A 24,760-nucleotide genomic window follows, 5' to 3' on the forward strand; every position below is an offset into this window, starting at 1 on the left:
ATCTATGCATATCATCTTGAGGAATAATCAGTGCTTGTTTCAAACAGTTTTCTGACTTGAGCTGACCCGGTTTTCCAAAGTCGACACCTTGTCCTCTCAGTTAATGCATGACTTGCTGAGCTCCTTACTTACAGTTTCCTTAGGGTTTAGAAAATACATCAGGAAGATTTCTCCCCACAGAAGGTTCCGTTTGTGAATTATATGGTAAGTAAAGCAATTGTAAAGCACGTGTTTGATACTGTATGGAAAGTTGTAACACCAGAGGTGGTTGAGTATGGCTTATAACTTATGTGTGAACTGAAGTAGCTGGTAAATATTTGAAATATTTGAAAGGAGGATGTGTGTATATTTGGGTTTTTTAAAATTTTTTTTTTCCATTATAGCTGGTTTACAGTGCTGTCAATTTTCTACTGTACAGCAAGGTGACCCAGCACACATACATATATGTATTCTTGCTTCTCACATTATCGTGCTCCATCATAAGTGACTGTGTCTGTGTATTTGTACACAAATTAGTCCTATTTCTATTCAGCTCCATTTATTTACATGAAATTTTTTGCATTCACCTATGTTTCTCATGGATGTAATTGCATGTCAACAAATGTGAGATGCACATAATGCTTAAAGTATCCCCAAATATATAAATTTCTTGAAATAAATGTGTCTTCAAAACAAGCATTTTAGTGAAAATAACTTTTTCTCTTTGTAATTGTGTGTGGAGGTACATTGAGACTTTGAAAATACTCTGTTGCTCATGAAACTACCTAGTTTTCATAGGATTTTCTATGTAAAAAAATCTTCATCTTTACAGGTAGATCTTTTTACTTGTTCCTTTTCTTTTCTTCATGTTTTTGAAAATTGTTTTATGATAATTGGTTTACAGTGTTCTGTCAGTGTCTGTTGTACAGCAGTGACCTAGTTAGTTATACATATGTGTACATGCTTTTCCTCACATTATCCTCCATCATGTTCCATCACAAATAATCAGATATAGTTCCCTGTGCTATACAGCAGGATCTCATTGCTTACCCACTCCAAATGTCCAAATGCAGTAGTTTGCATCTACTAACCCCAAACTCCTAGTCCATCCCACTCCCTTCTCTTCCCCCTTGGCAATCACAAGTCTGTTCTCCATGTCCATGACTTTGTTTCTGTTCTATAGATAGGTTCATTTGTGCCATATTTTATTTATTTATTTATTTTTGTCTTTTGTCTTTTTAGGGCTGCAACCGTGGCATATGGAGGTTCCCAGGCTAGGGTTCTAATCGGAGCTGTAGCCGCCAGCCTACACCACAGCCACACGAGATCTGAGCCACATCTGTGACCTACACCACAGCTCACAGCTACGCCAGATCCTCAACCCACTGAGCAAGGCCGGGGATCGAATCTGCAACCTTATGGTTCCTAGTCGGATTTGATTCCACTGCGCCATGACGGGAACTCCACAATTGTACCATATTTTAGATTCCACATATAAGATATGTCGTATGGTATTTGGCTTTCTCTTACTGACTTCACTTAGTATGAGAATCTCTAGTTCCATCCATGTTGCTGCAAATGGCATTATTTTGTTCTTTTTCATGGCTGAGTTGTATTCATTTGGTATATGTAATCTTCTTAATCCATTCATCTGTCAATGGATTTAGGTTGTTTCCATGTCTTTGCTGTTGTGAACAGTGCTGCAGTGAACATAGGGGTGCATGTGTCTTTTTCAATGAAAGTTTTGTCTGGATATATGCCCAGGAGTGGGATTGCTGGATCATAAGGTAGGTCTATTTTTAGTTTTCTGAGGAACTGCCATACTGTTTTCCATAGTGGTTATACCAATTTCCATTCCTATCAACAGTGTGGGAAGGTTCCCTTTTCTCCACTCTCTCTCCAGCATTTGTTATTTGCAGACTTATTAATGATAGCCATTCTAACCAATGTGAAGTGGTACCTCAGTGTAGTTTGTATTTGCATTTCTCTAATAATTATTGATGCTGAGCATTTTTTCATGTGCCTATTGGCCATCTGTATGTCTTCTTTGGAGAAATGTCTATTCAGGTCTTCTGCCCATTTTTCAAGTGGGTTGTTTGATCTTTTGTTGTTGAGTTGTGTGGGTTGTTTGTATATTCTGGAGATTAAGCCCTTGTCATTTGCATTATTTGCAACTATATTCTACATTCCGTAGGTTGTCTTTTGGGATATTTTTAAGGTTTCCTTGGTGGTGCAAAAACTTTTGAGTGATTAGGTCCCATTGGTTTATTTTTATTTCTATTGCTTTGGAAGACTGACCTAATAAAACATTTGTACAGTTCATGTCAGAGAGAATGTTTTGCCTGTGTTCTTTTCCAGGAGTTGTATGTTATGTTTAAATCTTTAAGCCATTTTGAGTTTATTTTTGTGCAGTGTGTGAGGGTGTGTTCTAGCTTCATGGATTTACATGCACCTATCCAATTTTCCTAACACCACTTGCTGAAGAGACTTTTTCACCATTTTATATTTTTGCCTCCTCTGTTGAATATTAATTGAGCATAGGCATCAGGGTTTATTTCTGGGTTCTCTATTCTCTGTTCCATTGGTCTGTATGTCTGTTTTGGTACCAGTATCACACTGTTTTGATGACTGTGGCTTTATAATACTGCTTGAAGTCTGGAAGAGTTACGCCTCCTGCTTGGTTTTTGTTCCTCAGGATTGGTTTGGAAATTCTGGGTCTTTTATGGTTCTGTATAGATTTTTGGATTGTTTGTCCTAGTTCTGTGAAGACTGTCACAGGCGGGAGTTCCTTGTTGTGGCGTGGCAGAAATGAACCCCACTAGGAACCATGAGGTTGCAGATTCAATCCCTGGCCTCACTCACTGCATTAAGTATTTGATGTTGCTGTGAGCTGTGGTGTAGGTTACAGACATGGCTCAGATCTGGCATTGCTGTGGCTGTGGCATAGGCCAGCAGCTATAGTTCTGATTGGACCCCTAGCCTGGGAACCTCCATATGCTGCAAGTGTGGCCCTAAAAAGAAAAAAAAAAATGTCATGTGTAATATAGGGATTGCATTAAATCTACAGATTGCTTTGGGTAGTATGGCCATTGTAACTACATAAATTCTTCCAACCCAGGAGCATGGAGTATCTTTCCATTTCTTTGAATCCACTTTAATTTCCTTGATTAATGTTTTATAGTTCTCAGCATATAAATCTTTCACCTTCTTGGTCAAGTTTATTCCTAGTTATTTAATTTTGGGGGAATACCATTTTAAAAGATACTACATTTTTATATTCCCTTTCTAATATTTCATTTTAAGTATACAGAAATGCAACCAATTTCTGAATGTTAATCTTATATCCTGCTACTTTGCTGAATTTGTTGATCAGTTCAAGTAGTTCATGTGGAGTCCTTAGGGTTTTCTACATATAGGATCATGTCATCTGCCTAGAGTGACAATTTTGCCTCTTCCAATTTGGATACTTTTTTTTGGTCTGATTGTTGTGGCTGGGACTTTCAGTAGTCTGTTGAATAAAAGTGATGAGAGTAGGCATCCTTGTCTTGTTCTAGATTTTAGCAGGAAGGGTTTCAGCTTTTTCCCATTGAATATTATATTGGCTGTGGGTTTGTCATAAAATGGCTTTGATTATGTGAAGGTATTTTCCCTCTATACCCACTTAGGTAAGAGTTTTTGTCATGAATGGATGTTGGATTTTGTCAAATGCTTTTTCCTACATCTATTGAAATAATCATGTGGTTTTTGACTTTTCTTTTGTTCATGTAGTGTATGATGTTGATTGATTTGCTTATGTTTAACCATCCTTAGGATGAATCCCACTTGGTCATGGTGTATCTTTTTTATGTGTTGCTGGATTTGGTTGGCTAAAATTTTGTTGAGAATTTTTATGTCCATATTCATCAAAGATACTGGCCTATAGTTTTCTTTTTTGGTAGTATATTTGTCTGGTTTTGGTATTAGGCTTCATAGAATATCTTTGGGATTATTCCTTCTTCACCCTTTTGGAAATTTCAAGGAGGAAGAATAACTACAAGTTCTTGTATGTTTGGTAGAATTCGCCTGTAAAGCCATCTGGTCCTGGACTTTTGTTTGTAGGGAATGTCTTTACTACATATTCAGTTTAATTTCTAGTGATCAGTCTGTTCAATTGATCCGTTTTTTCTTGATTCAGTTTTGGTAGGCTGTACGTCTCTAGAAAGTTGCCTATTTCTTCTGGTTTGTCAAATTTGTTGGCATATAATTGTTCATAGTATTCCTTAGGGTTTTTTGTATTTCTGCAGTATCTGTTGAGATTTCTCCTTTTTCACTTTTTTGTTTACTTGCATTCTTTCTTCTTGGTTAGTCTGGCCAGAGGTTTGTCAGTTTTGTTTATCCTTTCAAAGAACCAGCTCTTAGTTTTATTGATTTTTTTTTCCTATTGTTTTTTGACTCTTTTTTATGGACTTCCTCTCTGATCTTTAGGATTTCCTTCCTTCTGCTAACTTTAGGTTTTGTTTATTTTTTAAATCCTTTTAGCGGATAGTTTAAGTTCTTGATTTGAGATTTTTCTTTTTTGAGGAAGGCCGTCTTTGTTCCTTTTCAATCTTTAACCTCTGTATTTTGTGTTTCACTGCATTTTCTAGTACCTATAAGGACAGTGTTGAAGAGAAGTGGTTGGATTAGGGTATCCCTACTTTTTCCGAGGCTTAGGGGAAAAGCACTCAGTATTCCACAGTTAAGTATTATGTCTGCTCTACACTTATCAACACTTTACCAGATTGAGGAAGTTTTCTTGTAAATTTAGTTTGCTGAGAATTTTGAGATGATAATCTGGCTTTTGTACTTTATTTTAATAATATAATAAATTAGATTGATGTAGCATTTAAAATTCAACCAATCTCACATTCCTGGGATAAACTCTAGTTGGTTGTGTATGCTGGATTCTGTTTACTAATATTTTGTTAAGAATTTTTGCATTTGTGTTCATAAGAGATATTGTAATATTTTTGTCAGGATTTGTTATTAAGATTATATTGGAATCATAAAATGACTTGGGAAATGGCCCTTCCTCTGTTCTGAAAGAGTTTTGGTATTACTGTTTCCTTATCTATTTGACAGAATTTATCAGTGAAAAGAATCAAAGAAGTGTATTGTACTCTTTGTGTAAAAACCCATAGCTACAATATCATTATCAGACTAAAAATTTTTCTTATAAGTATCAATAAATATCCAGTCAGTGTTCAAATTTTTGATCATTCCATGAATGCCACTAGAAATATGGTAACTTTAAAAGTCATTTTGATTGATTATATATGATAATTAAAGTAGTATTTTCCTTATACTCAGGTTCGTGACAATAAAAAATTAAGAGTAAATGCTGTTATTGCTCCTGAGAGTTCATATGCAGACAAAGTACCCTCAAGATCTTTGAATGAACTAAAGTAAGTCTTGAAAATATTATTACAACTAAGCTGTTCCTTTGAATATTAAATCATCATTTACCCATTTGTTATAGGCCATATTATTTTCTTTTAGGACCTCTACTTAAGTCTAAAATAAGGAAAAATCTAGGCCCAGTAATAGGTCATAGTATTGTTAGTATATGACAGTGATTTTTCAAATCACTGGAACAATAATGGACTATCTAATAAAAGATACTAAAATAGTTGGTTAGTTAAGAAAGTAAAATAAATCATCACTTCATAATGCAAAAATAATTTCCAAAAGAATTAAATAGAAAAACTGCAGTTATAAACCGCTATAAGTAAATAGTCTTAACTCTGTGGAAAAGCAATGACAGAACAAATAAACAGATTAATACTTTGTAATCATAAATACAAAAATATTAAATTTTTCTGATGAAATAAATCTGAATACTAATCACTTAATATTAAGTATCTTCAAAATATACAAATGAAGGAGTTCCCGTTTTTGCTCAGTGGTAAGAAATCTGACTAGTGTCCATGAGGATGCAGTTTCAACCCCTGGCTTCACTCAGTGGGTTAAGGATCTAGCATTGCCATGAGCTGTGGTATAGGGGGAGATACGGCTTGGATCTGGTGTGGATATGCTGTAGCTGTGGCTGGCAGCTGCAGCTGTGACTCAGCCCCTAGCCTGGGAACTTCCATATGCCATGAGTGCAGCCCTAAAAAGACCAAAAAAAAAAAAAAAAAAACACACACACACAAAGAAAAAAGACTTCCTGTACCATCATTAAATAATTTATATATTTTCCTTATTATTTATGTGTCATTTGTAAACTAGCAGAGTTTTTAAAATGATATTTTGAGAAACCTAAGAGATTCTTTTCCTTTCAGACAATATGGATTTTTCTCTTATTTGCGAGAGTTATTTGATGCACCTGATCCTGTCATGAGTTACCTTTGTCGCCAGTATCACATTCATGAAGTTCCTGTAGGAACTGAAAGAACTAGAGAAATAATTGAACAGGTAAAAAAAATACTGAATCAGTATAAAAAAATGTCATTTTGTTAAAACTTCCTAGCTTAAAGTCTAGGAAAAATTGTGAAAAATTTAATAAAGAAACATATCATGGTTTTTAACCATACAGAAATTATCTTGGTGTTTTACATTTTTAATATGACACAGGACAGTGAAGTTGACTAACATTTAATGATGGGAGTGATGTGGAGCTACCAAGAGTAACTAGATACTTGATATTTGTATGGTAAATAAGGTTAAAACCTGAAAAGAGGCACTTGGCTTTCTTATCTGATTCTGCCTTGCTTAACAAACCTTTGTTCAAACAGTAGTAATTTAATCATTTAAATTATTAAATTTAATCATTTAGATTATTTTTCAGAAAGATTATACTTAAGGATAGTAGGCTGAGATAAAGAACTATTTTGATAAGCCCTCCCCTTAAAGCTTCCACTTAAGATTATCTCATAGATGAAAGACCACCCTTAATAGGATCTCATTTTCCTGGCTAATAGAGCTACATAAGCTCTAGGTACCTATATTCTGTTAATGCTGTTCGGAGTTTTCTCCTTGAAAGTAATCTCCAAGACTCCAAACCACGTTCATTGCTTTTATCATAGGCAGAAAGAGGGAAGAAGTCACTTCTAGAACAGATTTTTCCATAACACCAAAAATCGCCATATTAAAAGTGCTGTATGCATCTAGGACCCAATTGCAGACCTAACTGCTATTTAAAATACTGAATGTCTATGCATTTTAAATTTTTAACAACTAGTCTTCAAGTATCCTTAGGATAGTCATTTGTAATTTGGGGCCTCTGTATACTTCATTAACAGAAGATAGAAATGGAGGCTCATTATCAACCCATTTTGCAAAGACCAGCAGATTATTATTATGGTAAATTACCTGTGTCTTGGATTAAAAATTATATCATATTGGGGAAACCAAAAATAGCACTCTCCGTGTGGGTGTACCTCTGTTCTGTCCTAATGGATAGCGTTTTAAAAAAGAGGATAAGACTATATCCATAGACCAAACCAATTTTTGTCATAACTTCAGGCTTAGGTAAGGCACTGTCTCCAAAGATTAAGGTAGTAGAAATTCTTTACTATTGTAGAAAAACTATAGAAACTTTGGTAAGGGCTTTCATAGCTTTACTTTGGGCAGAAGGATAGTATTGCACTTGGAAAATCCTTTCACTTTTTGAGTAGTACTTCAAGTTGAATTACTATGTACTTTGTACTTTTTAACATTTAAGTCACCTAGAGAGCTTCAACTGTAGAAAAATAACATTGTATACAATAAAGCAAAGTCAGACACCTAGTAAAGCCCTTGACTTTGTCTTGGCCATCTTTCAGAAGATGCAAACCTTCACTGAGGACATTTACTGTTTTAATGTTTCATGTCTACTGAATAATATTTCTTCCTTAGTATAAAAATACATTCTTTAGTGAATGTTTTGCTTTATTATCAGGTCTTAACATTTTAGATTCTCTAAATGATTATATTGTTTATAGAATTATTCTCTGGTTAATTTCTGAGACTCTTTGTTTAAATTGTCTGATGACCTCCTTAGCTTATAATGTTCTTTTTGCTGAGGATGCACTAACCACTCTTACCAGTTTCAATGTGCATGAAATTTGGGTAGGCTAATCTTAGTTAGGCTTTTCCTTCATTTTAAATTATTCAGCATTTGTGGATGCCAGCTTATATCCTGTTAAACTAAGTATTATCTCTTCACTTAGACTATAGATTTCTGGGCAGAAACAAGCCACAAAAACAACCTTTAGACATTGGAAAAGCCTGCAGTACAACAGCCTTTTTATAAATACATAGAAGCAGATGCAATAATGTTATGGTGTTTAGAATATGCATTAATGTATGAAATTCCTTGTATAAGTTCTTGAAAGAAAAGATCTCCAAAATGCAAAAAAGTCTTTGAAATCCTTGGAAAGTTGCTTGTATTAAGTATTCCCCAAATATACAGGAATTAAGTATATAAGATTATGTATCTTTGAACACTATAACTGAGGGAAGGAGAGAGTAAATGACTTGAGATATCACAGTTCACTCAACTGGGCTACTGACTCTTGGCATCTCTTCTATAGATAAAACAGAAATCCAAAAGTATACTTACTGGGGAGAGATTGTATACTCAAGTAGAAGTATAGCTGACTTTGCTCAGTGTCTTGGTTTTTCTCTCAATTCTCTCTTCCTTAGTGTTGCTTTCCACAATATAACCTGAAATATATCACCTGAAATGTTGGATACATTTTTCAAAAAACATAAATGAAAATATATGTTTTGATCTTTTAAAATTCACTTTGATCATATTTTTAGTGCTTTATTTAGTCTTTTAAAAATATAATCATTCTGAAATGTGCACTGAATGTTTATTTTACATTATAGGTAATACAAGAAACCCGATTAAAACAAATTTATACAGCAGAAGAAAAGTATGTGGTGAAAGCTTCTTTCTATTCAAACAAAGTTATTTCTAGTAACACATCCCTAAAAGTAGCCCAATTTCTCACAGTCACTGTGGATCTAGAGCAAAGACGACACTTAGAGGAACAGCTAAAGGTTGGTCATTTTAATTTAGTGTGATTATTAAACTAGTAGAAGTCCAATTAATATTTTTTCAACTAGACAGTTTTTTAAATATACTAACAATTTTGCATATTCCACAGGAAATTAATAGAAAATTGCAAGCAGTAGAATCAGGGATGATTACCTTACGTGAGACAAACAAACATCTGGAACACAAAGATAATGAACTTAGACAAAAGAAGAAGGAGCTTCTTGAAAGGAAAACCAAGAAAAGACAACTGGAACAAAAAATCAATTCCAAACTGGGAAGGTATCTTTTCAGCCTGTTCTGGGGTAAGGGCTGTCAGGGGCTGGTACAAAAGCACTGTGAGGATATTATTAGTTATACCCTGGAATGATGACACAATTCCCACAGGGAAGTTCTGTAATCACTTCTCTCTCAGATTTTAATTCTACCACCAAAACACAGGACAAGGTAGGTGAATCTTAAATGTTGTTTTCCTGTTCCTTCATTAGCTGTTCTCATCCCTGGAACCCCTTTCTATTATAAATTATTGAGGACCTTAAGGAAGTTTTGTTGATATGGATTGCATCCATTGATATTTACCACATTAGAAATTAAATAATTCATTAAAAATAATTCATTATATGTTAACATAAAATATTTATGAAAAACAACTGTTTGTCCAAACAAAATACATTTAGCAAGAAGAGTAGCATTTTTTTTTTACCTTTTTGTAAATCTCTTTAGGTGAAGTCAGTTTTTTCATATGTGCTTCTGCAGTCATTCGGTTCTAAGATGTTTGCGTTGAAGAAAAAAAAATCTGACCTCACATAGATAAGCAGCTGGAAAAGGGAGGAGTGCTTTAATAGACTTTTCAGTGTTGTGTGTGTATGTGTGTTTGTGTGTGTGTGTATGTGTGTGTGTATATATATATATTTTTGTTTTGTTTTTCCTTTTTAGGGCAGCACCTGCGGCATATGGAAGTTACCAGGCTAGGAATCAAATCAGAGCTACAACTGCCAGCCTACACCATAGCCACAGCAACGCGGGATCCGAACCATGTCTGTGATTTGTACCACAGCTCCTTAACCTGCTGAGTGAGGCCAGAAATTGAACCCACAACCTCATGGTTCCTAGTTGGATTTGTTTCTACTGTGCCACAACAAGAACTCCAAGTGTTACGTATACTCTTTAATGTTACATCACAGCTTGCCAAATTAAAGTTTAATTGCAAATGGGATCTGAAATCATCAGTAAAGTTGTGTACTCTTACATTACTTTAAGTGCTTCTTTTACCCATAAATGACTTTGTTATATTATGCAGTGATCATTTGGAAAATATTGGCTCACCAAATCATGTAGATCTTCAGATAACATTTTATTGTGTAATATTTTTAAGAATCACATTATCTCCAGTCTAATCAGAAGAGCCTTTAGAATTGGGAAGCTGTGAAGCACACAGTGGTGGATAAAAAGTTTCCAAAATTCTGGTTTTTACTTGACAGCTTGAATCCTATCATTGGCAACAAGTTTTGGGGTTTTTTTTTTTTTTTTTGGTCTTTTTCTAGGGCTGCATCTGTGGCATATGGAGGTTCCCAGGCTAGGGGTCTAATCAGAGCTGAAGCTGCTGGCCTACACCACAGCCACAGCAACACCAGATCCAAGCCACGTCTGCAACCTACACCACAGCTCACGGCAACACCGGATCTGTAACCCACTGAGCAAGGCCATGGATTGAACCTGCAACCTCATGGTTCCTAGTTTGATTCGTTAACCACTGAGCCACAATGGGAACTCCTGGCAACAAATATTATCAGTAATTAAGATAGGCTTACACTTCATTCACTTTGGGTGGAAAAGGAAATTTGCTTAATACCAAAGTCAGAATAACCATAGTTTATCCGTCATTCTTCAAAGAAAAATTAGTATGCCATGAATAAAGTGTCTAGTTTAGCTCCTTAACGGAAGGGACTGTATTTGTAAACAGTGTTTATCAGTTATAGGCTACACACTAATTATACTGCGTCATTGGCCTTTTTTTAAATTTTCACCAAGCCCTATAGGAAAGGTACTATTATTATATCCAATTTATAGATGGAAAAACCGAAGCTCAGAAGAGTATCTTGTTCAGTTAGATGGCTCATTAGTGACAAAGAGGAAATTCAAATCCATCTTTCTGACTCCAGATCCTATAACCATTAGCATTAGCATTATGTAGGTAGATTATGCTGGGCACATAACGTATCTCAAAAAATACTTTTTTTCAATCCTGACTGGTTGTATAAAATGATTGTTTAATCTAAACGCTAGCAGTTAACACATCTGAGTAGCATTGCTAAACAGCCCATAAAATAGCAGGGAACCTAAGGCTTTGGCCTCCATTCTTGTGTTTTTTCTGATTACTGTATCATTATGCACTTCATACAGTTTAAAGCTGATGGAACAGGATACTTGCAACCTTGAAGAGGAGGAGAGAAAAGCTAATACAAAAATCAAAGAAATAAATGTTCAAAAAGCAAAACTTGTTACAGAATTAACAAACCTATTAAAGGTAAGGCATTTTCTTGATATGAGTCATATTTTTTTGAGTGCAAGTAGATAGTAAAATCTTAGCAAGAGATTTTTATCAATATCAATAATTTAGTTTTCTGTTTGACATTTCTTGGTATACATTAGTTAAATTGGTCAAAAGCACTCATTAAGCTATTTTATTCTAGATGATACAAATATACAGGAAAACTTAAAAATTCTCTTAGAAGAAAATTATAAGAAGAATTACTTGAGAGAGGTATCAGTCATATTAGAAAAATGTTATTTTTTACATATTTTATAATTTTGTTTTTTAAAAGAAACTATTATTTTTCTTAGGTTTACAAAAAAATTAAACTCTTAGGGGTTTTTTATTCCTAGATTTGTACTTCTTTGCATATACAAAAAGTAGATTTAATTCTTCAAAATACTACAGTGATCTCTAAGAAGAACAAATTGGAGTCAGATTATATGGCTGCTTCATCACAACTACGTCTCACAGAGGTAAAATTTTTGGTTTTATTTTTTATTTGGGGATTTAGACCACTTTGAAAACATACATACTTATATCATCCCTTTCAATATGCAGTTTGTTATGTGCTCTTTAATTTATGAATTTAATGCATCCTGCTGACAAGGAAGCAATATTTGGAATACTTGTATGTATTCTGCATGTTATGTTATTTGATGGGGGGAGGGGTAGTAATTATCAAAAAAAAAGAAATCAGAGTATCTGATTTAGTCCCTTGGAAACGAGTGTCTCATGTCTGCTTTCTTAATCCATGTAAGTTATCGTCATTGCTATTATCAAACAGCAACTAGTAGGTTTTTTTGCAATTTGTATCTTATAAAGTAAATTGCAGATGAGTTGTAATCAACACTAAGAGTGGCCTTAGTGTGTAATCTTGGTGATTTAGTCTTCTGTTAGTATCTTTGAAATGAGATATTGAAACTGGGAGGGGGCAGGGTGGTGGTATACTAGGTTAAGATAAATTCCAAAAAACTAGTAACAAAAGAGTAGTGACAGTGGCAGTTTTGAGTCTTGCACATTTCTTTCCCAAAAATAGAAGAGCAACTAGGATAACATAACAACCACAAACTAAGCTTTAAAGTGTCCCTACTGGTGTACTGCAGTATATTCTCATACTGACCACTCAGGGTTAGCATCAGGCTGTGTAAGTTAAGGGCTTAGCCCCCAATAAAACTGCCCTTACTTCAGATGCCAGCTCCAAGTTCAGGGGTCTCCAGGCTACATGCACTTCTGACCAACTGGCTACAAATTCAGAGGTTCTCCTGTGACTCCCTCAGATTCAGTAATTCACTAGAATGACTCACAGAATTCAGGAAAAGGCTGTACTTAACCATTATAGTCTTACTGTAAAGGATACAAATCACTCCTGGTCAAATGAAGAGGCGTATGGGGTGAGGTTTGGGAGGGTACCTAACAGTTTCTGTACCCTTTTTTGGTGAAATCAGTGTGATCACCAACAAAGAAGCTCTAGGGAGCTTCACTGTAATGGTTTTTATAGGGGTTGCATTACCTAGGCATGACTGACTGGATCATTGGCCATGTGGCTGAACTCAGTCTCTAGCTCTGGAAATCTCCTCCTGGAAGTCAAGAGATTAGATGCGTAGTAGTAAGACTCAAAGCCCCAACCCTTTAATCACATAATTTGTCTTTCTGGCGTTGCCAGCCCTCATTCTTAGTCATCTCCTTAGCTTAAGCCCAGGTGTGATCGATCCTAGGACCTCATGAACAACAAAGACACTCCTATCACTCAGAAAATCCTTAGCATTTTCAGAGTTCTCATCATGGCACATCAGAAACGAATCCAACTAGGAACCATGAGGTTGTAGATTTAATCCTTGGCCTCGCTCAGTTCGATCCCTGCCCCCCACCCCTCCCACAGCTGGGGATCCAGTGTTGCTGTGATGTAGGCCTTGGAAGCGGCTTGGATCTGGTGTTGCTATGGCTCTGGCATAGGCTGGCACCTGTGGCTCCGATTAGACCCCCCAGCCTGGGAACCTCCATGTTCTGTGGGTGCAGGCCTGAAGAAACAAAAGACAAAAAAAAAAGAAAATCCTTAGCATTTTAGATTCTCAATCCAAAGAACCAGGGAAAAGTGTCAAATTTTTATTATATAATATCTGCGAACTCCAGAATGTAAGTGGGTAAGATCAAAGTAGCAGCATCACGTTTGGCATGGTATCAGAAAGTTTGTGGTAAGAAGAAGAAGTGGTGTATATACACAATGGAATACTACCATAAAAAAGAATGGCATAATGCCATTTGCAGCAACATGGATGGAACTAGAGAATCTTATACTGAGTGAAATGAGTCAGAAAGACAAAGACAAATACCATATGATATCACTTATAACTGGAATCTGATATTCAGCACAAATGAACATCTCCACAGAAAAGAAAATCATGGACTTGGAGAATAGACTTGTGGCTGCCTAATGGGAGAGGGAGGGAGTGGGAGGGATCGGGAGCTTTGGCTTATCAGACACAACTTAGAATAGATTTACAAGGAGATCCTGCTGAGTAGCATTGAGAACTATGTCTAGACACTCATATTGCAACAGAACAAAGGGTGGGGAAAAATGTATACATGTAAGGATAACTTGATCCCCTTGCTGTACAGTGGGGAAAAAAATAAATTATAAAAAATAAAATAAATGAAAAAAAAAAAAGAAGAAGAAGCAGAGGCAAGTCTCAAAGAATCCAAAAATCAAGTCAGCAGGTACTCATCTCTAAAAGAAAGAGGCCTCATTTGGTTTGGAAGGGTCAGGTGGTGAAAGCCATTTGAACTCTCAAACCAACTGATACTACTTTGCAGAACAAAGCTGATTCCTGAGGAGAAATACAACTACATGATAGACTAAGGAGACAGTAAAGCAAGTATGAGGTTATAAGGCAATGAAGGTTTTGAAGGCAATAGCTAAAGGCACAGCATTATAAACTTGGGAGAAGGGAGGCAGTATATGTAAAATAGAATATATTTGCTGATTGTCCTATAGGTACTATCAGGAAATGAAAGGATATTAATAGAAATTAGGTTCTTTGGGAGTGGGAGATGTGAGAGAATTTCAATATTGTTTATAGTGGGAACTGACACCGTATCTCAAAAAAAGATATTAAGACCCTAAGGATGTTATATAATGTCTTTGCATAAAAATAATCTTTCAAATAAAAACAGAAGCTTCCCTAAATGCCAAAAAAATGTACAGTAAAGAGGGAAGGAAATAGTATAAAACAGGTCATATCACTAAAGATGAGGTATTTAATGTATATATATGACGCAAAAATAAATATGCCATAAAACAATGGCAGAACTAAGGCCAAACATTAATCATGTCATTAAATGTGAAAGGGTATAATTCATCTTTTCAAAAATATTTTTTGGGAGTTCCTGCTGGGGCACAGTGGGTTAAGAATCTGATGATAGCAGTTTGGATTGCTGCAAAGGTGCAAGTTTGATCCCTGGTCCAGTGCAGTGGGTTAAAGGATCCAGTATTGCTGCCACTGTGGCCCGGGTCACAGCTGTGACTCAGATTCAGTCTCTGACCCAGGAACTTCCATATGCCAGGAGTGTGGCCATAAAAAGAAAAAAATTTCTTTTTTCAAATTCTAGTACTACGCATAATATGAGATTAACATCCAAAAGAAAGATTTAGAAAGGTTTAAAATAAAAGGACAATGAGCGCAAGAGATCATTTTGGGTCTAAAGACTCAAAAATATAAACCTATGATTCATAATGCACCTGAAATAATAATAATGGTCATTTTTGGAAGATATTAGGGGATAAGATCATGATTTTGAAAAATGGCAAAGAGAATCTAGCATTACACTGACTTTTTTAATGTAAATTGTTATTTAGGGTAAACAAATAAATGAGATGGGGATCAGTGGATTACATTAGCTGCTAACATCACAAAAAAGATAGCTAGATATCTATGTGTATCCTGATGGAATACCACCTGTGAATAATCTTACAAAAAAAAAATCAAATTTCAGTCTGATTAAGCCTCTAGACAAGGTTTCTGAACCTCAGCACTATCAGCATTTTGCACTATGTAATTCTTTTTGTGGGGGGCTGTCTTTACCAGTGTTTCTGGCCTGTATTTGCTAGAAGCTAGTAGTACACCCTTCCCCCAGTTGTGACAACCAAAAGTATTTCTAGACACTGCCTTGAGGAGCAAAATTGGCCCATTTTAGAACCACTGTTCTAAAACTAGTTTACAAAAAATACAAGAAAGCAAAAAATATGCTAAATGACTCCATAGGAATACAGTCAGCAAAATCTAGAATATGAGAGACTATATAGGACAAATCATTTACTTTAGCACGGTTAAATAGAAATATAATGTAAGCTAAATAGGTAAAATGATCTATAATAGTATTTCAACTCAATATATTAAATTATTTCAACCTGTAATCAGTATTAGGAAGTTATATCTTTTTTGATTCTAAGTCCTTAAAATACACATGAAGTTAGAGATGAAAAAGAAATTACACCTGACACCACTGAAATACAAAGGATCATAAGAGAGTACTACAAAGCATTTATATGCCCTGATGCAATGAAATCAGGAACAAGACAAAGATGTTCACTCTGACCACTTTTATTTCAACATAGTTTTGGAAGTCCTGGCCACAGCAGAGAAGAAACAGGAGGAATCCAAATTGGAAAAGGAGGAGTAGAACTGTACTGTTTGCAAATGACATGGTACTGTACACAGGAAATCTTAAATTTACTACCAGAAAACTAGAGCTCCTCAATGAATCTGGTAAAGTTGCAGGATACAAAATTAATGCACAGCAATCTGTTGCATTTCTATACACAGTGAAAGATCAGACAGAGAAAGTAAGGAAACAATTCCATTTACCATTTCATTAAAAAGAATAAATTACCCAAGAATAAACCAACCCAAAGAGGCAAAAGACCTGTGCTCCAAAAACCATAAGACATTGTTGAAAGAAATAGAAGTTGACAGAGATGGAGAAATAAACCATGTTCTTAGGTTAGAAGAATCAGTTTTGTCAAAATGACTGTACTATCCAAAGCAATCTACAAATTCAGTGCAGTCCCTATCAAATTTCCAATGGCATTCCTTACAGAACTAGAATAAAATTTTAAAAAATTTGTATGGAAACAAAAAAATTTGCAAATAGCCAAAGCAATCCTCAGAAGAATCAGGCTCCCTAACTTGAGGCTATGGAACAAAGCTACAGTCGTCAAAACAATATGATCCTGGTATAAAAACAAATATAGATCTGTGGAATAGTATAGAAAGCCCAGAAATAAACCCACACACCTTCGGTGAACTAATCTATGACAAGGAAGGCAAGAATATACAATAGAAGAAAGATAGTCCCTTCAATAAGTGATACTGGGAAAACTGGACAGCCGTATGTAAAAGAATGAAATTAGAACATTTTTTAACACCATACACAAAAATAAACTCAAAATGGATTAAAGACCTAAATTTAAAACCAGTTACTATAAAACTCTTGGGAAAATATAGGCAGAACATTCTTTGATGTAAATCACAGCAGTCTTTTTGGATCCATCTCCTAGAGTAAAGAAAATAAAAATGAAAATAAACAAATGGGACCTAATTAAACTTAAAAGCTTACGCACAGCAAAGGAAACCATAAACAAAGCAAAAAAGACAACCCAAAGAACGAGAGAAAATATTTGCAAATGAAGTGACCGACAAGGGATTAATCTCCAAAATGTATAGACAGTTCATGCAGCTCAACATCAAAAACCAAAAAAATGCCCAGATCTAAGTAGACATTTCTCTAAAATAGACATACAGATAGCCAAAAAGTGCATGACAACATTCTCAACGTAGTAGAGAAATCCAAAGCAAAACTGCAGTGAGGTATCATCTCACATCAGTCAGAATAGCCATCATCAAAAAGTCTACAAACAATAAATGCTAGAGAGGGTGTGGAGAAGAGAGGACCCTCCGACACTGTTGGTGGAGACATAAATTAGTACAAGCATTAGGGAGAATAGTATGGAGGTTCCTTAAAACTAAATATAGAACTACTATGTGATCCAGCAGTCCCACTCTTGGGCATCTATCTCGATAAAACCATAATTCAAAGGATACATGCACCCCAGTGTTCATCGCAGCACTATTTACAATAGCCAGCCAAGACTACAGGTCCTTGAATGAAGTTATACCTCTCAGCCATAAAAAAGAACAAAATAATGCCATTTGCAGCAACATGGATGGAACTAGAGATTCTCATACTAAGTGAAGTCAGAAAGAAGACGACAAATGCCATATGATTATCACTTATATGTGGAATAAAAATGTGGTGCAGATGAACCTGCAGAACAGAAACAGAGTCACAGACACAGAGAGCAGAGTTGTGGTTACCAAGCGAGGGAGGGGGAGTGGAATGGCCTGGGAGTTTGGGGTTAATAGATGCAAACTATTACATTTAGAATGGATAGGCAGTGTGTTCCTGCTGTATAGCATAGGGAACTATATATTCGGTCTCCGGGGATAGACCATGATGGAAGACAATATGAGAAAAAGAGTGTATATATATATATGTATGACTGGGTCACTTTGCTGTACAGCCGAAATTGACAGAACAATGTAAATCAACTGTAATAAATTTTGTTGTTGTTGTTTTTTGGGTTTTTTGGTTTGTTTTTTTTTTTGGCTTTTTGGCTTTTTGCTATTTCTTGGGCCGCTCCTGCGGTGTATGGAGGTACCCAAGCTAGGGGTTGAATCGGAGCTGCAGCTGCAGGCCTACACCACAGCCATAGCAATGTGGGATCCGAGCCACGTCTGCAATCTGCACCACAGCTCACTGCAATGCCAGATCCTTAACCCACTGAGCAAGGCCAGGGATTGAACCCACAACCTCATGGTTCCTAGTCTGATTCATTAACCACTGAGCCACGATGGGAACTCCTATAATAAATTTTTAAAAAAAAAAAAATTGGAGTGAAGTTTGATTCTTGTATTGGTATGAAAGGAAATTGTGAAAGAAATGTTTTAATCTCCAACTTATGTTTAAAAGTTTATGCTACCTAGACCTTAATTCCTTTTATACCAAAAATGGCTTTCATTTTGTTTCACTCTTATTTTAATAAATTGTTAAGTAGAATACTTAACTGTGTTAATGTGCAACATAGCTTTTGGCAAGAAATTCTGTGAACAGGAGTTCCCGTCATGGCGCAGTGGTTAGCGAATCCGACTAGGAACCATGAGGTTGCGGGTTCGGTCCCTGCCCTTGCTCAGTGGGTTAACAATCCGGCATTGCCGTGAGCTGTGGTGTAGGTTGCAGACGCGGCTCGGATCCCGCGTTGCTGTGGCTCTGGCGTAGGCCGGTGGCTACAGCTCCAATTCAACCCCTAGCCTGGGAACCTCCATATGCCGTGGGAGCGGCCCAAGAAATAGCAAAAAGACAAAAAAAAAAAAAAAAGAAATTCTGTGAACAATAAGATTTCTTCCACTAGAGGGCCCTCTTAGAGAAGCTTTTTCTTGTTCAATGTCAAGGTGGTATTTCTGTATAGCTTTCATAACAATTGGACTTTATCAAAATGTATTTCAGAGAAAAGATAATACGTATTAATTTCAGGGCATGTCCTTACACAGTAATCTTTTCTGAGATGTTGGTGAGGAATATTTTGTAAATTTGTAATTTTTTTACGCATAGATGAAATGTTTCTATGGTTTTTTAACTGTTAAAGGCTAGACTCTATGCAGAAATTTAAATAAAGCCATTTTTACTAGCCTGAATTTATAGCGTTATCTCATTTACTTGTATTCCTTAAAAAAAAAAATACCCCCCCATACACACAACTCAGTAAGAATTACAGAGTGGGAGGGAGAACAGGTGCTATGTGAAGTATCACAAACATGTATGTATAAAAAGAAGGTTTTCTCCAATAAAGATTTTGTTAGACACATACCACCTAACGGAAACTATTTGATGAGCTTTTGTTCTCCTAAGCCCAGAGCCCCAAATATTCAATTCAGGAATATTTATTTCCTATAATGTTGTAATACTTCATTTGAGCAAGGTCCAGACGAATAGGAAGCATGAATAGGAGACATTGGGAGTGTTTAGTTTCTGTCTAGCTATCTCTTGTTTTACATTTGCCTGAGTATTACAGGCTCTAGACAAGAGCTGGGGTAACTGGGAGTCTTTACCGTTTTATTTCTCTTGGGTATAGGGGCTAAGGAATCCATTCAAGGAAACCCTATGCTAAGTGATTAGTATAAAGGCTTGCTTGCATTTTCAGATAAATCCAGTATACATCCTTTGACTTTTTATAACTTTTGTCTTAGTTTCTTTTCTTTCTTTTTTTTTTTTTTTGTCTTTTTGCCTTTTCTAGGGCCACTCCCGCGGCATATGGAGGTTCCCAGGCTAGCGGTCTAATCAGAGCTGTAGCCACCGGCCTACACCAGGGCCACAGCAACGCAGGATTTGAGCCATGTCTGCAACCTATACCACAGCTCACAGCAACACCGGATCCTTTAACCCACTGAGCAAGGCCAGGGATCGAACCCCCAGCCTCATGGTTCCTAGTCAGATTCACCAACCACTGCGCCACGATAGGAACTCCTTAGTTTATTTTCTTTGCTGTCAAACTTGTGTGCCTAAAAATTACCTGAAGATCTTGTTAATAATACAAACGTCCAGGCCTTGGCCTCAGAGATCTTAACTGAATTTATCAGAGATGTGGCTTAGGCATCAGTACTCTTTTACCAGTCTTCCTCCTACCTGCCACCTCTGCCCTCCTACTTTTTGTGCAGACCAAAGTTTGAGGTTTAATGGAACAAGCAAACTAGACCTGTTTTCATTTTCTCAGGAACCTAATCACCTGCGGTTTCCATAACTTTGAGAAGTTTCTTAATGTCTTTGAGCCACATGTAAAAAGGGAGATAATACATTTCTTTAAGAAGATAATGAAGATTAGATTAATTAACATATAGGATGGTGGTTATAACTATGGTTGCCCACAGAAGGCCTTCTGTGATGCCGTCCTTGTTCATATAAACTTGCCGTCTGGCTCTTGCCCACCTTGCCACTCTAATCTTTTACATCCTTACCTCTCTTCCATCCACACTGGATTTCTTGTTCCCTAGATAAGCAGGCTCTTGAGGCTTCAGCGCCTTTACATTTGTAATCATCTATCCTGGAAACATCTTCTGCTGCTTTTTAGCAATTTCTTATTTGTTCTTTAAGATCATTCATTTATCATAGCCTTTCTAGCCGATCTTAGCTTCCTGGATCCCCTGCCCCCACCACATACATACTTTCTTTGCTTTACTTTGTCCATTTTTCTCCCACTGAGAGGCAGGGTGCTATAAGAAAAGAGCATGAATTTGCATCCTGACAGCCTCCAATTAAATATGAGAGCTTGGACAAGTTGCTTTAAATCCTCTTTTTTATTGTGCAAAATGGAGATAATACTGTACATGTTGTGAGAAGTAAGGGAATAATTGTGAGTCACTAGCACATAAACTTTCTGTAAATAGTAGCTGTTTCTTTCATGATAATGATTTTTTTGCATCTTTCTATCACCTTTTTATGTTAAATGCATAATAAAATATTGGCATTTAATAGGTTATCAGTACTTATTTGGTGGAGGGGTCCATGAATAAATGATAACTGCTTGGAAGACTATCAGACACTAAAGGTTTTACTTACACTGAATGCTGAGTTTTCTAAGCCTCATACTGTATATATGAAATTTTATTAGAGTATAATTATATATAACTAAGTTAAATTGTTTCAGAAAAAGGCAATTAAGTTTAAATTTCAGAGTTATTATGGATGAGAGAAATGCTATGTTTTTAATGTCCTGATATAATTTATAGTTTAAGTTCAAATTTAACCTTTACAGTAAAATCAGTCTCAATTTGAGATACAGTTTTCAGATGATTTGCTTATCGGAATAAAATTCAATAATATATTTGATATAATGTGCAGTAATAAAGTACCCCTCTGATTTAACAGTAACATACAAGTTTTCAAAATGTTTTTCTTGTAATAGCAACATTTCATTGAGTTGGATGAAAATAGACAGAGATTATTGCAGAAATGCAAGGAACTTATGAAGAGAGCCAGGCAAGTATGTAACCTGGGTGCAGAACAGACCGTTCCTCAAGAGTATCAGACAGTAAGTATAAAAAGTATATAATGCTACAATTTAACATATTTAGCATAATATTTTTAAGCTTAAAGTGTATTAAGCATTGTACCGGGCCACAGAAAACATGACATGCCATAAAAAATATGGGAAAACTCCCCCCCACCCCATTTTTAAACTATGTGCATAAAGTAATTTTGCTCAACAGATTGTCATTATATTCACACTGGACACCAGTCAATCTTATTGCTTAGTACTAAAGTTACTAAAACATGGTTATCATCTTGCAAAATTATTAGTACCATAACATTCATTCTTCCAATAAAAAGCTTTTTTCCCCAAAAAGCTATCCTTGACACACTACTATTTTTAAAAGGAACGAAATAAGAAGATAGTTGAATCTTCATTAAAAATGTGTTGATTACCTTCTGTATATCAGCCATTGAATAAGACAGATATACTTCCTTCTCTCCTGAAATTTATATTCTAGTCTGGAGAGTTGGGAAGACAAATCAAAAAGCAAATAGGTAATATCCAATAGCAAAAGGTGCTACGAAGGAGAATGTAATAAGGTAAGAGGCTAGAGTGTTAGGGAAGGCTCTTTTGAGAAGATAACTATTTTATTTTTTATTTATTTATTTTTTTGTCTTTTTGCCATTTCTAGGGCCGCTTCTGCGGCATATGGAGGTTTCCAGGCTAGGGGTCGAATCGGAGCTGTAGCCACCGGCCTACGCCAGAGCCACAGCAACACGGGATCCAAGCCGCATCTGCAACCTACACCACAGCTCACGGCAACGCCGGATCCTTAACCCACTGAGCAAGGCCAGGGATCGAACTCGGAACCTCATGGTTCCTAGTCGGATTCGTTAACCCCCGAGCCACAATGGGAACTCCAAGAGAAGATAGCTATTTTAGATGAGTCCTGAATAAAGAGAAGAAATAAGTCAAGTGAAGATTTGAGGGGAAAGCATTCCAGGCAGAGAAAACAGCTCATACAAAGCCCCTGAGACAGAAGGGTTTTTTGGCCAGTTTCAGGATAGAAAGAATCTCAGTGGGGCTAAAGTTTATAATCCAAGCAGAAGGGAGGGCAGAAGTCTGATCCTATAGGGTCCTACAGACCATACACGGACTTTAGGTTTTATTTTGAGATGGAATCCACTGGAGAACATTAAACAGAGACGTGATAGAAGTAGCACAACGTCAGTTTGTGAAAGAGCACTCTGATTGTTCCATGGAGAATAAAGTAGGGCTGCAACAATGGAAGCTAGAAGACCATATATAAGATTATTGATTTGGGCCAGGCAAGAGTTTGTCATGGCGAGGATTAGGGTGGAAGCACTAGAGACAGAGCAGTTTACAGATTTGAGATATCTTTTAATGACAGAACCAGCAGGACTTGCTGATGGATAGGAGTTGAAGGGTAAGAGAGAGAGAGAACCCCTAGATTTTGGCATTTACTAAGATGGAAGAGATTGAAGGACAGATAGGTTTGCTTAAAGTGGTAGGGAAGGTGGCTAAGTTGAAGATTTCTCTTTGACTGTCTTAAATTGAGGAGTCAAGTAAAGATACCAAGTAAATATTTGGCATACAAGTTCAAAGCTCAGTAGCCCAGTCAGATTCAGCAGTATATTTACTTATCAGTCATCTGAAGTCCTATGGAAGTTGAACTGCTTTCTAAAAGGTTAGGGGGAAAAAATGTAAGATATTAGATGTAGTGTTTAGGATCTTTTTGTTGTTGTTTTTGTCTTTTTTGTCTTTTCTAGGGCCACACCCGCAGCACATGGAGATTCCCAGGCTAGGGATCTACTTGGAGCTGTTGCTGCCAGCCTACACCACAGCAACGTGGGATCCGAGCCGCATCTGCGACCTATACCACAGCTCAGGGCGACACCAGATCCTTAACCCACTGAGCGAGGCCAGGGATTGAACCCGCAACCTCATGGTTCCTAGTCAGATTCGTTAACCAGTGAGCTGCAATGGGAACTCCTTTAGGATCTTTTTTTAAAGTTTCGGGAGTCATTTTATTACTTAAACTTTTGCATTTTCCTTTTTTTGCTTGCCTCCCCTCACAGGAAAGTATCTGTTCTAATGTGTCTCTGTGACATGGTCTCAAAAGATACATAGTATTGTGGTGAAATTCTACTGTCAAGAGTATCTGCATTCTTAGGATGCTTTTATAGTTCTTCATAAGTACAGTATAAAGTTCTAACTTCTTGCTCTCTTTCAATGCCCCACATATTCTGGACCCATTCTACCAATTCAGCAAGTACCCACCATTCCAAATGGACACAACTCCTCACCCCCCATGGTATGCAGTGCTCATTCTTTTTTCCAAGCTCCTGTCTCCCCTCTGCCTTGCTTTTCCCTGCCATTTGCCTTAAGACCCAGAGATGAATTCTAGGCCTCTGAACTCTCTTACTCTCTTGTAGCTCTTGTAGCATGAACTGGTTCTTCCTTTGTCTAAATTCCATAATCTGTATGATATATGCTGCTTATTTTAATACTCAACATCCATACATTGCCTTAAGGTATTATCCAGTGTTACTACGTGTATGTGTTTTGTTTTCTTTTGAAGTATAAGCTTTTTGAAAGCAAAAAGCTGTATTTATAATTCATTTGAGTCCTTGTGTGCTAGCATGCTGTTGAACACAGTAGATACTCCCTCAGAATATTTTTCTTTTAACTATTTAAATTGAACTGTTTTCACTATATTATCTATAATGGGGACAATTTTTTTCTTCTTTAGGCGTTCCAAGATCTTCCAAACACATTGGACGAAATTGATGCTTTATTAACTGAAGAAAGATCAAGAGCTTCTTGCTTCACAGGACTGAATCCTACAGTATGCTGCTTTCCCTACTTCCTATTGCAGCCACCACCACCACCACCCTCCCCCAAACACCTTCGCCTGCGCACAAATGCGTGCGCACGCGTGCGCGCGCGCGCGCGCGCGCGCACACACACACACACACAGTTCCCTCCAGTACTTCCCTCCCACTCTGTACTAGAGCTCTTGGTAATAATAAGCTAGACAGCAGGAACAATGTGCTTTTAAATGCCAGATTCTGAATCTATTAGAATTTTAAATAGATTCTTCCTAAGGAACACAGTGTTCTGTGCCTTTTCTTTATAAAAA

The 24,760-nt window shown here is 36.5% G+C and overlaps 1 protein-coding gene across 3 annotated transcripts in view; it reads left to right on the top strand.

The window, feature by feature from the left end:
* SMC5 (structural maintenance of chromosomes 5) overlaps positions 1-24,760 on the top strand; it is an 89,722-nt gene that overhangs the window by 58,667 nt on the left and 6,295 nt on the right. For 2 of the 3 annotated variants that reach the window (XM_047767756.1, XM_047767758.1), the window contains 9 exons: positions 5,308-5,402; positions 6,279-6,411; positions 8,812-8,985; positions 9,093-9,262; positions 11,384-11,507; positions 11,867-11,989; positions 21,529-21,654; positions 23,888-23,932; positions 24,371-24,466. In XM_047767756.1, the coding sequence (XP_047623712.1) occupies positions 5,308-5,402; positions 6,279-6,411; positions 8,812-8,985; positions 9,093-9,262; positions 11,384-11,507; positions 11,867-11,989; positions 21,529-21,654; positions 23,888-23,932; positions 24,371-24,466 (1,086 nt within the window). The remainder of the gene's footprint in view (positions 1-5,307; positions 5,403-6,278; positions 6,412-8,811; positions 8,986-9,092; positions 9,263-11,383; positions 11,508-11,866; positions 11,990-21,528; positions 21,655-23,887; positions 23,933-24,370; positions 24,467-24,760) is intronic. The other variant, XM_047767757.1, reaches the window with a different exon arrangement.

The sequence above is a fragment of the Phacochoerus africanus genome, chromosome 2 (assembly GCF_016906955.1).
Source record: "Phacochoerus africanus isolate WHEZ1 chromosome 2, ROS_Pafr_v1, whole genome shotgun sequence".
NCBI lineage: Eukaryota > Metazoa > Chordata > Mammalia > Artiodactyla > Suidae > Phacochoerus > Phacochoerus africanus.